Source organism: Bombus pascuorum, chromosome 1, assembly GCF_905332965.1.
Source record: "Bombus pascuorum chromosome 1, iyBomPasc1.1, whole genome shotgun sequence".
In the NCBI taxonomy this organism is placed as follows: domain Eukaryota; kingdom Metazoa; phylum Arthropoda; class Insecta; order Hymenoptera; family Apidae; genus Bombus; species Bombus pascuorum.
This window is the reverse complement of record NC_083488.1, coordinates 34,872,969-34,888,011: the sequence shown is the minus strand read 5'-3', so window position 1 is coordinate 34,888,011 and position 15,043 is coordinate 34,872,969. Positions and strand designations below refer to the sequence as shown.

Below are 15,043 nucleotides of genomic sequence, written 5' to 3'. Positions count from 1 at the left end.
AAACAGTTTCACCTGTTATCATGCCGAAGGCAGGAGACCAAAAGTAATTATATTCATATCTTACCAACGAATAAACACACTGTCCCGCCGAAACACAATCAGCCGCTATATATGGTTAAATACAACAGCTTTCGGTTCGTTTTTATAGCTTTATATCTACATCATGGAGTACAAGAAACGTAATTATGCTCTATTATCGAGTTCGATTAGTATTAACAAAATATATTGGTTTACCGAGCATCGGACCTCATCCCGCTACCATGATCCTCTGGCAGACTATAAACAAATTGACTTTTTACAGCCAGCTAGTTACGTCATTATCGAGTACAAGGTCGTAATAAAGCATACACTAAAATTTATGATTCCCACTTTACTTTGGTAAATTTAATTAATGCGTATGTATATCTAATACGATTGAATTGCGGTGGTAAGCGTTCTTCAATTCGCTAAATCTGATATGGTAAAAATAGTTCTTTTACATCGTAAAGATACCATACCCAAGTATCCTTTCTTTTTCTCTGTTAGTATCACATTCAAAAATACACATATTACCATATAAATTCTTTAAATAAATATTTTCGTATAGAGAATTTTAATATATGATGTTGTTTGATATAATCTGACGTATCTAACGTAAAATAATTATTAGGAAGTAGAGTAGAGTAGAGCGATTAATGGGAAATATACAGCGCCATCTATTCTGTACGCTATACTACGATGCTGTACCGATTCTAAAGGGACGTATTGAAATGCTTGAAGAAGACATGCGAAGCCATGCTGGATTTTGTATAAAGTGTAGTGCTTGATAGTTATACTTGATGTCTTTTATATGAATATTTGTAATCGAATAAATAGAATTTTGGATTTTCGCCTATAATATATATATAGTTCAATAGACAAGAGAAGAGAAAGATGTGGTAAAGGAAGAATCGATTTTCGATAATTTACGATCTTTCTATGCGAAGACGGCCAGTTTATATTACTTTGACCCCAAACACGTAACTTAAAACTCTGTAGGTAATTTCTGTAAAGTTGGTACTCGTTTTGTAATTATGATATATGTAATTAATACACGATGCATTTGTATTGATGCATTGTATATATTGTAATTGAATATTATATTCCGAGGTTTATTATTTGCACGTACGTACTATATTGTATTGTTTTATTATTATATATGTATGTGCCTCGATCGGAACACGAGTTACATATACATATACCGTATTCCAAGATGACGGAAAAATATATAAATATCTAATTTCAATTAATTTTGAACTTAAAATATAGAAATTAGCTGAAATTTAAAAGAATTATTATGCAAAATATCGTACGAATAGAACATCATTGCTTTTAAAATGAACAATATATAGCGTTTCAAAATTTATGTTGCATCTTAAATATCTAACTTTTTGTTTTGTTGCAGTGTCGTAGAATGGAGATTATCTGTATTTTAGAAGAAAATCGCGCTTGGACAAATCATTCGTAATGGTAAAAATGTGCCATGAAGTAATTTAAATATCGATTTAATATTGATATTTCCTAGTAGTTATTACTATTTGTCTACACATATGTAGAAATAGAAATTTATAACCATATGGGGTTGTGAATGAAAGAACTTTTCTCTCTCTCTCTCTCTATATATATATTTACATGCTAATCTTTATGTTTAAAACATATCGAATGTAATGTTTATGTTTGATGATTGTACGGCTATTGCAAAAATGAATATTGATAAGACTAAAGAGAATTACGAGATGGATCAGAAATGCTTTATAGCATGGAGCCCTCTAGAAAAGAACGATTTCTCATTTAAACATAGATATGTAACGTGTAGTAGATCGGTTCCACATAAAAGCAAACGTCTTGTTAGGTACAGGCTGAGTCGATCCTTGAATTTTGATACAAGTGCCTGTAATTCCAATTCAGAAAACAGTCCTTTCGAGGAAGACAAACATTTATCTAGATCTGCTAAGATAATGAGAGCTTTAAATTTCAATAGTAGTCCTTCCTATTATGGAAAAACGAAAATCAAAAAGTCATTAAATTTTAATTTAACTCCTAGTCCAAAAAGTTTTAGGCACGCGAAGAAAGGTATAAGGAAATCCTTGAGTCTGAACTTTAATTCTCCTTTGTCTGTTCCTAATAAATTTTCGAGTCTCACTGACAATCCTAGCGACTCGGCAAATAGTAGTTTATTATTTTCATCTTCTGATTCTATCGACGAAAACCAAAATGAGACACCATTGCAACAAAGTACAAAGGAACACGAAATGCTGCATTACTCCACACCTAATGCGAAGTATACTAGAAAATTGTCATGTCATTCGACAAGTTTTACGCCGTTACTACGTAGTCGATTGAAAGAAACTATCGACAACATCGTTTATGTTGCTGCGACACCCAATTCGCAGTCATTAAAACGTGTCAAAGGCAGAACAAAATATACAAATAGTATTACCATGAATACTTCAAGGAACCTTCTTCACGAATTTCATGATAAAGATGACAGTAGATCGTGCACACCTAAAAATCTAATTTGTATAGTTCCAGAAAGTATGAGTGCTATTAAAAGAAGTCACAAGAAGGTAAGGGAAGAGAACTCGAGAATTCCTTTCTCTTAGTTAATAGCTTTTGTCTCTCTTAATAATTAAAAGTAAATAGTTATATTGTTTATGTATTAACTCGAAGTTATCATTAATATTGTACATTGTAATATTATTATACACAGGAAAGATCATCAAGGCGCAGCGATGGCTATACGACACAATTTACAAATAGTTTTGTAGAAAACGAGAGCGTACTTCAAGATAGATATAGTCGATATAGTAAACAGAACGATCCGTTTCAAGATTCTAGATCGGATATAGAGCAATGTGCTAATGGAAGTTCTAATGAATTGGTGTTAAGCCACTCCGAAGATGATATGTCAGATACAGGTTCACTTTTTGACTACACAGAAGAACGGAAGCATGTTTTCAAGGAATCTAAAAAAGTATCTGAGTGGAAGTTGAATTATACTAGTGTTATACTCAAAATAGATAAATTCGATGCTGAAGTAAAATCGGAGGGGAATGTAGACTGTTTTTCGAGAGCTGACACTTCTAATCGTAGCGATATTGATGCGAGTAATTCATGTAACGAAAATATCGATTTAGCTAACGGTGGTAGATCGGTAACGCCGGAGCCAGTGAAAGAAACTGTATCAGAGTCGCAGAAGTCCGTTACTCCTGAGAATCGTATCAATATTTTACAAACAATCGGTAAAGATTCCATAAAAAAGTCTCATAAAAAAATTAAAGATAATAATAAAAGGAGATTGTTTAGCCCAAAAGTTTTACAAGACAAACTCGAAGCTACGGAAAAACAAGAGAACGCAAAATGTTCGGAAAACATTGAACAGTATGAAAGTACAGAAGAAAATAAAATAACATCCATAGAGGTGAATAATCCTGATGCGTCAAGAGACGAGCGATCATCTACTCCTGACAAGGTGAGTTCTAGCAGACTATTATTGTCGCAATTTAGTTCTGTCAAAAAGTCCCATAAAAAGGACAAGCATAACAAAATATTATGTGGATTTTTAAAACGGCAAGAATACTTCAATAAGGATATGGATTTAGTAACAAATAACAAATACGAGCAACGAACATTTAACGATGAAATATCCGAATGTAAAAACAGCATTGAAGATTTTCCTTTGGATTTAAATGTTGTTAGTAATGTCGAGGATTCTACATCTTTGGTGGCATCTGCCAGCTTAAGTTCTTCTCTGGATAAATTATCTCCAAGCAAAAGGAAGAAGCCGCAGAATATATCGCCGGATCGTGAGAAAAATATGTCATATGATTTCGAACTACAAGAATTGGATATATTGAAAGAAGAATTTAAAATTTTCACGCCTCTTAAAAGGAAAAGATCATTATTTGCATTTACAGTTGATAAGGAATATACGCATTTTTACGATTTAGCATCTGAAAAAGATGAGCGTTCGGATGACACTATGGCGAGCATTAGCTTTTCACGGTGTTTAACACCTGTACTAAATTTTCCGAATAGTTGCGTAAAGTCAGAAGAAACGGATGATATAATAACGAAGTGCGATGACAATGTTGACAATGACAATGTAGAGCAAGTATACGATTCGAATTGCGATTCGAACGATGTAACGGGCAGATTGACTCCAAGAAATATGTCAACTACAGAATTGTATCCTAATTTGGATTCCATTAAAAAATCTCACAAAAAGAATAAACGTGGAAACAGCTCGCGAAAAAGTTTCAATGCAATGAAAAATAACCATTCCATAGAAGAGAAACACGAGACATCATTGGAAAGTGTTGCGAATGAAATGTATAATCCATTAGAATTTTCAAATGATCGTGCTATCGCAGATGATGTGATAAATAAGCCGATTTACGACAAATCGGTCAATAACATGGAAAATTTGATGAACCATACGACTGATGATGATCAGAATTGTCCAAGTACCAGCACGGGAAATATATCACCGACTGTGACACCACCGAATTATTTAAAGACGAAAGCTTATATGAAGTTGTTACAGGAAACTTCTATCAAGCGATCGCATAAAAAGAATCGAAATAAAAGGAAACAAGAATTGGTAGTCGATACGAACGAGTTATCGGACGATGGATCGATATTTGGCGATGAAGAGAAGTCATGTTTTATCGAAGATAGATCCACGCATGATTAATAATAATGGGGTTTATGAAACGATTCTATACGATACGTTTTTAAAAGTACCCTACTGGTAAGTGCAGCTGTAACGATTCATGCTTACGATCACTACATAACGTGTACGTTGAAACCAGCTTATAAACATTTTGTGCAAGAAGCGTTTGAGAACCTTGCAGAATTATTTTTGTAACTAGAAAGTGTACATTTAACTAAATCTTAAAACTTTATTCGGTTAATTTAATCATTATCTGTAATATGATCTTTGTTTTTCGTTCTATAAAATTTCTAGCGTGTAACATCGTATGAGCTGTATCCCGTACATCATCTATATAGGTATATGTAATTAGTTTACGATTAACGCACTATGCGTGTATGTACATCGAGGATAACGATATAGCGACTGGTTTTCGTACGACATTTATTTCAACGAAATCTTTAGAAATACATTTATTAGAAGCGCTCGTGTTGCATCGTGGAATCGAACGCGTAAAGCGTGTATGAGAAAAGTGTCAACCTATGATAATACCACACAGCCGTGTTACACGTTTCGATATTATTATGTGAACTGAAATTGAATTATTTATATTGATTCTATGACTCTCTGTTTTCGAAATTTTACTTGCTTTTATATGATTATCTATTCTAATATAACCTTTATTATTACGTATATGTATTTCTCGGATATGTTGTTAATAACGATATATGTATATGTAAAGTAATACAGCGTAGAAAATTAGTAGGATCTCCTTCCTATCCTTGTTAGTTGTTTCTCTAATATCTGCAACATTAGTCTAGTATAAATTTCGTTTATTTTCGTTAAATCATTTATTCGATTCATCGATTCGGATAAATATAATATAGTATCTTGTAAAACGTCACATTTTATATTGACAATGCACGATATCAGTAATTGTTACAATATTTGCTTATGTTAAGAGTGCAAGACGATTTATTAATTAAACAGCTGTTATAACGACATCTCGAAATTGACATTAGCACTAGTATATATATATATATATTTCTTTCTTTTTCTCTGTTTCTTCTCTCTCTTGAATTTGTCATTTTTATTTTTTCTTTCCTCGTTCGTGCTTTCCTTCCTTTCCCCTTTTAACAATCTTACTAATTTTAATTAAATACATCTTATTAACTGGTACTACTAGGTAATAGTAACGAAAATGAAATAAAACTGATAAAGTACTAATAAATAGTAAAATAACGAGGGGTAAACTTGAAAGATATTCATCTTTGTGGCAATATGCGCGTGCATTATGATACTGTGTATAATACATATATGATGGTGATACAACGTAGAAACGAACATTGTGCGTCAAGTTCAAGTTTCTCGTTTTGTATTTTCCCGTATAATGTCTTCCTTTTCGAATGTGTACACGCAACGTGAGAACGAGATATAAGATAGTATTAACTGTACTCGACGAGGTAAATCTTCGAGTATAAATTAATATACGTGATTTGTACATGATAAAAAAACTGTGAAGGACGATGTTTAGCTTACTTAAGTAAGAATGTCATCTGCGTATGCACAAATTTGATGTAAGATTTCTTCCAATTAGCATCAGCCGTTTTGACGAGAAAGCAACCGTTATCGTACAAAGTTTGTGGAATTTGAAACTTATTTCTTGAATTTTATTTCTATGAGATTCGAAGTAAATATCCGATAAACACCTGCATATAGCGTATAATTTCGAACCTTTGAATATATACGCACGAGTAATATAACTGACTTTTGGATTAGAAATGACAAACGACTGAATTGTTTACTGTTCGAACATCTTTGCGACGATAATCGTAAGTTATACCTATTTTTCCATTAAATTTTAATGGAAATTTATATAAATACGTAAGTTATGTTTATCTGCGCTTGGCATCTCAATGTTGAGTTATTTGATCATAAGGTGACTTCGATGTAATATCTTAAGTCAAGATTTTTTATAATCTCGCATTTCAAATAAATTGTTTGAATATCACGTTAAAATTGAATGCAAAATTAATAAGAGTAATAACAATAAAATCTATAGCAAGTAATTAATATCAGTATTTCCTTTCTTTTCTCATCTCACAAAATCGATTGCCAATTGCTGTTGCAAGATCAATTTGCCTCTAGTTGAAATCTTAATCTGCCTGCTGGGAAACCTTTAAGAAAAGTTTTAAAAGTTTCATCTTCGTTTACAGTTTACATCTATCTTGCAACATCGTTCGTCATTTTTCCCATTGTATTATTATCGAAATTTTCTTATTGTATTGTTAAGATGAAAATTCGTTGCACCATTAACGTTGTTCATATCTTCATGCGACACAATTATGTTAGAAATTTCAACCAAAACTTAACTTAAACTTAACCGCTTAAAACGATTTACGTGATACTTTCAATCAGGCAATTTCTTTGCAGCATGGTATAGTAACATTATTATATTATCGATATGATTTACAACTTGTCAACCATCTGTAGTTAATAAATTAAAGTATTTAAAATAAAAATTTTTATGTTTATTTACTTGTATTTGATGTTGCATTATTTTTCTATTGTACTTTATACTATTTAATGTGTCTCGTCGATAGATATTTTTATTCTCCTTTCTGGGTGACAAATAATATTTCATTAATACGCAGAACAACGATGAAAATTGTTTCTTTCGCGATTTCTCGATTAAACGATAACTCGTACTTATAGCTAGTTGAATATGTTTATGATCATGGCAACCCTATTTTGACCATTTTCTAAAAATCACGATGTTACGGAGGCTGTGAATCGGACGTGCCACTTGAGAATGCACGAAATCTCGAGAGCCCGTCTCTCGATCTCGATCTCGATCTCGATCTCGATTCAATGTTAACGCATACGCTGTTGCAACGGACGTAGAATTATAGGCAGAATTCGCTGTAGTGGTATCGGCAGTGTTTTCCGAATATCTCGAAGATCAGGATCGATCATAGGGTCGAAATATATTCGAAAATCATTTTTGAATTTTTTTAATTAAGAAGCGTGTTAGCGCCACTTTAAATATTAAATGCCAGTTGATGAGAAAAATTTGATACCGATCAAACTAGAGTGATCACCCATTCCAAAGGGGGAAGAACCGACGTACATATAATATTTCAATTTGTAATAATTACAGATTATCCGATAGGGTTTCGTCTATTTGAACCAGTGGTGCGACGACTACTTGCTGTCCTTGCTGTTTATGACGTTTCGTTCATATAATATTTAGAGTAGTTCGTGTTTAGATAAACGAGTTCGAGAATGACCAGAAGTTTACTTAATCGAGTACGAAAGCGATCAAAGAACGAGTATGCAGCAGTAAAGCTTTGTTTGATCAAACGGACTATGTACGACAATTACGATCGTTGTACGGTTATAAATCGTAGGGCGCGTAGGAAACACTCTGATTTTTCACGAGGTCGGTATTACGAAACGCGAGGGGACACCGATTATCTACTTCGCATAATGTCAGCTTTATCCCGTATGTTTAGTCAATGATTTTATTCGCAAAGATAAATTTGACGAGTTATAGTTGAAATTTAACGAGTATATTAATCACGATTTCTACCAATTGTTAACAAAAGATATACACAAGTTAAATAATGTCGGAGAAGATTTATTGAATCTATATATATATATATATATATATATATATATATATATATATATATATATATCGAACATTTTTGAAATCAATAGTTAAGGAAAACATCGATGGACAAGTTCACGCTGAAATCACATCTCAAGTGTGAAATTGAGGTTACCTATGTGGTGATTTTTAATGCCAACTGAGCAATACACGATTTACTGGTCTAATATCTGAAAAGTTGATGTTGTTTACATAAGTTGTAACGTTAAAATTCGTTTCTTAGATGTAAAATAGATAATAACGAAAGTAAAACTATGGACGAACAGAATATTAAAAGAAGGGGTTATTACTCGGAGATCGTGACGGGTAGGTGTGATCAACGATTAATCGATGAAAATATTTGGAAAATTCAGTGAAAGTAATCAGGCGGTGCGTACAGGAACTGTGGAACATGCCGTGAAGCCGGAAGTGGTGCTTTTGGCGACTGCGCCAAGAAGAACGAAACTCGCCTGGCAAGTTTCCACCGAGCATCACAGTGCTCGAGTCAGACAATTACAGGATCAAGAAACGTATAATATCCTGGGCGAAGCTAAAAGATGGATGAGCTTTCCGGAAGATCGATCAATCGTAAGCAACGAAAACTACTAGGGGAGATTGCAGAGTGCTCGATAATGAATTATCGAGGTGTTAGCGAGATAACACGAAAAAGTATTCGTTCGACATTATACCGATAACAAAATTCTTTGAAGTTCGAAGAAACGAATCTTGATTTTCTTCGAAGGAGAAAATTACGCGGAACAGATAACGTCTCTGTTAAGAAACGTAAAAAATCATAAAAGTCGACAACACGGGAGCTACAATGCGAAGCTATCTGAATGAAATCTTTCCAGTTATTCCGTATCTCCCAGAAGCGAAAGCTGTAACAACAATAGAAAGGAATTTCTAGATTCTAGAGGATCGATCCTCGTTGATGCGCTTATCGTTATTTACATTCGTATATTTGCATATTTTTTTATCCTAACCGCTATTATCCTAGACTCTAGTTGGTTAAAAGATAAACCAGCGAACAAACATTTGTGAAATAGACGTTTCCGGCGGAGACGTTTGTCCCGAAAGTACAAATGCAGCAAAATGTGGAGCCCAAGCGAATTCCACGAAACGTCGAGATGGAGAGGAGACGCAGATTGTACAGGAATTTGAAAATCCAGGACGTTTTGGAGGAAATTGGTGTTTCACCAAAGCAAATGTTACCTCCGTCCGCCACATTATCGCTACTAACTTACGAAGAGACAGACGGTTTATTCGGTACGGCGCATTTTCTTCCTTTGGAAATTTTTGACGACGAAGAATACGACTGTAGGTGCGCTATTAAAAAAAGTTTAATGCCTTTAACACACTTTTGTGCTTTTAACATACTTTTAACACGTTAAAGTTAAAATTACAATTTCAAATAGATTGTAGAATGTAAATTAAGTTTTCGCGTTGATGAGATATTTAGAGGTAGTCGTTTTATACTTTTACGTTTTATTTATAAGATATAAGTAGGCAGGGGCTACTACACAGGCTACTATGTTTTAGGTCTTTGAAAATACATACGGTGGTAAAGGTAATATCGCGATATCGAAAGGAAAATGTTAAAAATTAAATAAAAAATATCGATATGTTAGAAAGGAAAAAGGAGAAAAATATAATTGCAGGACGGTAGAAGATTGGATAAATCTTGGGGTGATCGATGGAACGCGTTATCCGCTACCGGCTACCGTTTTTGTGCCAAGATTCCGATCCGAGGACGAAACGTTTTCCCTCGAGGACAATCGGTTGAACAACCTGTTCGCTTGGACCAACGCTGCTGTTACTCATTACGATCGCGAGAGGAAATTGTGGACTGTGCTCACGCTTGACGGCAGAAAGCGCAAGTTTAAGATACCGAGGATTTATATTCGTCTGTTCGCCGAAGATCCAAGGATCTATGCGAAGAGAGTGGCGGCGGCCATTGAACACAGACGAATTGCCGAAGCTTCTATAAAGTACTGAGAATTTTTAATTTTTTATTTTTTATTTTTTATTAAAAATTTTAAATTTTCAACGACATACCGTGTATCTATCTGAGCCGTGAGAATACTTTTAACGCTATTCAACATGCTTACGTAGGTATCATTTTTATTTGGATTGTATGCTAATGGAAGGCATGAAAACGTTGAACGAGGAAGAGAAAGAAACGATCGTTCGTTTGGCTACGAATAATTCCAGAAATAAACATAAATATGTGATGTTGGTACGTAAAAGATTTCAATGTACTTACGCAAAATATACAAGGAGTAGTATGTACAACGTAATGATAAAAGAAAAGATCAAAAGTAACAAAGTTTAAAGTTAATATTTATACATTTAGTATAGACAATACCTTGTTTTCTCGCACACTTTCTTTTCTCCACGCTACGTTACACGGTCGATATTAGCTTTTGTGAAAAAGGCACACGTATGTTTGCAGTGATCGTACAAGAGATCCGTAATCCGAAATTTCGACGGATTTGATATTACTAACGTCGAACAGCTCGATTTTCTTCTTCCACGTATTTCGCAAATAGACCGCGTACATTTCGTTTTCTAGGATATTTCCATTATGTATTTGACGGTAATCGCTTCGTTTTCTAGCTGATGGAAGAAATTTGTCTGGATTACCAGCGGACCATGTGCGATCTTACGTGGAGGCAGATGATACAGCGAAATCCGGAAATGTTTAAATTTGTCACGTGGATGCCCGATATCGAGGCCACGAGGGTGCCAGAAAAGGGCAAGATCGATACAGGCATGACAAATTTTCTGGTAATATCACTTCGTATGTATTACTTTGATAATAATGTTCCTGCCAGAACTTTATTTTACCGACCTTCGTTTCAAACACGTTCCATGTCGAATTAAGCCATCTACATGGAAAAAAAGAAAAAAAAAAAAAAAAAAAAAAAAAAATGAAAAAGGAGAAAAAGGAAAAAGTAAAGAAAGGAAAAGATTTGCATAAAAGTTTCGAAGAAAACGTTTCTATGGAAATGTCTTAATTTGTCAAGAGGGTAAAATACCGTCGAGTAAAATATAGTATCGTGAAATATTCTAATCTATTTTATCCAATCTGTTTATCCGAAGAATTATTTCATTAGAGTATCGTAGCCATTAATAGATTTTTAATTTTATCGAACTTATAGCAACAAACGAATCGAGCAACTAAATCTATACCATTTTATTCTAATAAATAAACGCTTATCGTAAGCTTAATTGCCAATTATAACAATATCACGCTGGATGTATCGCCAGTATTATTATCTCTATAATCTTTTAATCTCATCGATTAAAAATAGTAATTGAAAGATGTAATTTATTGATCGACGCTTGTTTGCCGATGCCAATTTTCTATTCTTGTTGAATTATGATAAGAAATATTCTGGATCGTAAAGATCGCTAGAGAATATACACTTATCGAGTTCACAATTTCGAGTCTCAAGAATAAAAATAATGAATTTCGATTTAGAAAGTGAGGCAACGTACGCACTGGATAACGTTGTACGTTCACGAAGAAGTATACCAAGCTATGGCGTGCGTCATGGCGGAATGCGTGTACGTATCCTCTATGAATTTATTCGCTATTTCTTATGGCAAACAAATAAGACTGTTAGAGTTCGAGGATCTGCAAACCCAGGCCATCCTTACGGTTATTAAGTATTTGAAAGAGCCGTGGTTGGAAAAAATTACGCAGTCGGTTAGGATGTGCTTGAGGGATCTTGGAAAGGGTTGGTTTAATCTGGAACAGAAGAATCACGGGGTGTACGATGTGATGAAATTGAAACGTTTCATGAATCTCACCACTCTTCGTATGCAGGTACGTATTTAACAGGTGTGATCGGTCGGGAAGACAGAGTCGATGAAATTTTTCTATTATTTTGATTTTTTTCATTATTATCGCGGGATAAAATTCTGGATAAAAAAGAACTTGTAGCGGTATATTGATCGATAATCATATCGAACGGTCTTTCGAGTCTACTGTCCGTAACAAAAATGATATTGATTAGCACGCTAATAACAAATAACGAATAGGGATCGCTTTAAGTCTTAGGTGGTTTACCCTGTGTATATGTACGTAATATAACGATAAGTTTGACACATTATTTAACACATACGCATAGTAAACGTACATGCGTATACTATACGCGCGACGAAGACAAGTATTATCATATTTTCGACTATAATTGTAAATTGATAGATTGCGACTATATTGCGAGAAGTTTAACAAATTGATACTGCGCTCTAACAACAGATATACGCGTCAAAGCGTAACGAGCAAGCATAAACATGCTTCTATCGTAATTTTCTCAAATCGTAAGTATCTAAACTGTAGGCTACTCTATCGAAAGCAAGTAACACTTGCCGTCTTTTATCCCAAATATTTATACGATCGTTCGATGTAACACGTAAAATATGTACACGTACGAGGGAGGATAAGCTACGGTAAAAACATCTTTTTACTTAAAACGATGCTATTACGCCGCTATGTCTTTATACACATGCACAGAGAAATACGCGAGAAAGTTACGTAAATGTGTTTCTTTACATTTTTCACACATTTCTATCCATCGTACCGTGTTCATTTTGTATACAGGTATTATCGTAAGTTTTATAAGCTAATACTGGACTGTAACTAGTATGCGTTGCGTGTTCTGGTGGAAAATTCGATCAAATCGTACGGAGAGATCTTGGAAAGGCCGGCGTTGTGCGTCTTGGACGTGGAGGAGTCGTTCGCTTGGGGAGACGATCTTATCGATACCCGATTTAAGCCTACTGCCAATCCCGTCTTCCTCGTTGATCTTCAAATGGATGAACAGAAAGCATATTACACGACAGATCCAGACAAATTCGCAGTAGGTGCATTTCCGTTCTATCGCTTTTCATTCGATAAAGATAGATGTTTAAAACACGAACGAAATGTATCACGATGCGGTCAGATAGTCGCGACTTTCCTTTTCCTTTTTCTTTGAAATTGTTTACTTTAAATGTTCTTGCTACGAATTTTTATTTACGTTTGTTCTGTCCTCTGTGTGTCATGACTTAAACGGTATAGATTGTAGATTACTACAGATTGTAGATTACTACGTAGATATATCTATGTCAAAGCAAACCGACTTTATTCGACGAATAATGCTTCGTTTGCGTATTATATTTCTCTCTATCTGGGAGGAGCGAGCTGCTGCCTAAAACTTAACTTTAAACTTAACTTTTGAAAGATACCTGTATCCGGTATAGTATAGTCTGCTATATATCTGTAGTATATAGTATGGTATACTACACTATATATATATAGTGGACCGCGTTTTAGTACATTATTTAGCGTATTAAATAATACATCCTGTTGTTGTCATACGTATATCTATCGTTAGAAATATTAAATTCTATCGAATTTGAAGACGGTAAATTATTGAAATTATATAAAAATCGTGAAATTTCGATCGGCAATCAGACAACTTTATTAAGGCGTAATACCAAAAATTTGAAAAGCGAAAGTTGTCTAAACAATTCTGCAAAATTAAATTAAGAAAGCTAGAATACTTTTTATAGTATTGGAAAGGAACCAACGTACTCGATCGATGCGTGGGAAGCGTCGTTTTTCCTGAACGAATCGTCATACTTTTCGACGCTGTTTGGAATTTATCGGGTTATATGATAACAAGTACGACGGTACTTGTATTTTAAGTTTAAGACGATCGATCGGTCTCGGTCGGTACTACACTGTCAGTTTGGAAAAATGACATTTTTTCACGCGTCGAGTTAATGATTTTTACTTATCGAGGTTTTTCTTTGTTTAACGTTTAACGTGGATCGTTCGAAGGAAAGCATCGTCGCTTTATACGACAACGCGCTCGCCGCTTGCCATCAAATCAGGCAACTACATCCCTTTCTACTCCCAAAGTTGAAGTTCCCAGCTGACCTTTTTCTAAGTTCCGTTGGTTTACTCGAAGACGAGGTATGCAAAGTTCGCGACCGATTGACTATAGCTTACAAAAAATCAACGATACCGTTGAGAGCGTACGCGAAGGAATACAGCCGATATCAGTCGTTCTTCAATCTCGACATCCCGCGGTACATCGAGTGAGTATTCGTTGATCAAAGTTTTTCAATTTCGTCTAATAAAGTTCAAATATGATATTACGTTTTATTACAGCGTTTACCGAATTACGGTTACTCAATCGAATCGCGAACACGCTTTCGAACGATACAAAAATTTCGTTTAAAATCGTGTTCAATTACTACTGCTAATGTTATTCTAGTTAAAATGCGTAGAAAATTTTCTTTATTTCTTTATTTTCTAATATTTAGACGAACATTACGTTCGAGTATATCGTTTCGAATGGTTTGACGATTTGTTTTAAAATCACGTGCAATTTGGCCATTCTCGATTATTTCATCGGAATTTCATTAGGACGATCTTGATCGAAATTTCGTGAATTCCATCCTACTTGAAACTCGGTAACAACGCTTGCGATCGTTTCTTGATTTCACGCGCGATCTTAATAGAAATTGTCGTTAAATACCGTTTCGTCGAGTCACGTTCGACGATCATGCTTTTGTTACTTTCGTGATAATTGATCAATCATCTTTTAGTTTATATTTAGTATAGATACAATGAAATATTTTGAACGCGTATTTATTTAAAATTTCATATAATAGACGGATGAATTGTTATGAAATTATAAATGGTCTGGTGGTAACCAGAA

At 34.3% G+C, this 15,043-nt stretch overlaps 2 protein-coding genes across 3 annotated transcripts in view; both read left to right on the top strand.

Annotated features, from left to right (window-relative positions):
- The first annotated feature begins 668 nt into the window (after nucleotides 1-668).
- LOC132912237 (uncharacterized) lies at nucleotides 669-6,741 on the top strand. Of its 2 annotated transcripts, none has more exons than XM_060969515.1 (3): nucleotides 669-1,013; nucleotides 1,424-2,585; nucleotides 2,729-6,741. In XM_060969515.1, the coding sequence occupies exons 2-3, from the start codon at nucleotides 1,686-1,688 to the stop codon at nucleotides 4,712-4,714; spliced, it is 2,886 nt and encodes a 961-aa protein (XP_060825498.1). In that variant the 5' UTR covers nucleotides 669-1,013; nucleotides 1,424-1,685; the 3' UTR covers nucleotides 4,715-6,741. The 2 variants fall into 2 exon arrangements, with proteins under 2 accessions (XP_060825498.1, XP_060825489.1); XM_060969506.1 differs by having other exon boundaries at nucleotides 669-1,017.
- A 2,650-nt stretch (nucleotides 6,742-9,391) lies between these two features.
- Nucleotides 9,392-15,043, top strand: part of LOC132916054 (dynein axonemal heavy chain 1-like) — a 54,709-nt gene continuing 49,057 nt past the window's right edge. The window contains exons 1-7 of the mRNA XM_060975798.1: nucleotides 9,392-9,645; nucleotides 9,983-10,312; nucleotides 10,437-10,560; nucleotides 10,941-11,111; nucleotides 11,809-12,156; nucleotides 12,977-13,258; nucleotides 14,158-14,417. Coding sequence (XP_060831781.1) covers nucleotides 9,407-9,645; nucleotides 9,983-10,312; nucleotides 10,437-10,560; nucleotides 10,941-11,111; nucleotides 11,809-12,156; nucleotides 12,977-13,258; nucleotides 14,158-14,417 — 1,754 coding nt within the window. The 5' untranslated portion in view covers nucleotides 9,392-9,406. The remainder of the gene's footprint in view (nucleotides 9,646-9,982; nucleotides 10,313-10,436; nucleotides 10,561-10,940; nucleotides 11,112-11,808; nucleotides 12,157-12,976; nucleotides 13,259-14,157; nucleotides 14,418-15,043) is intronic.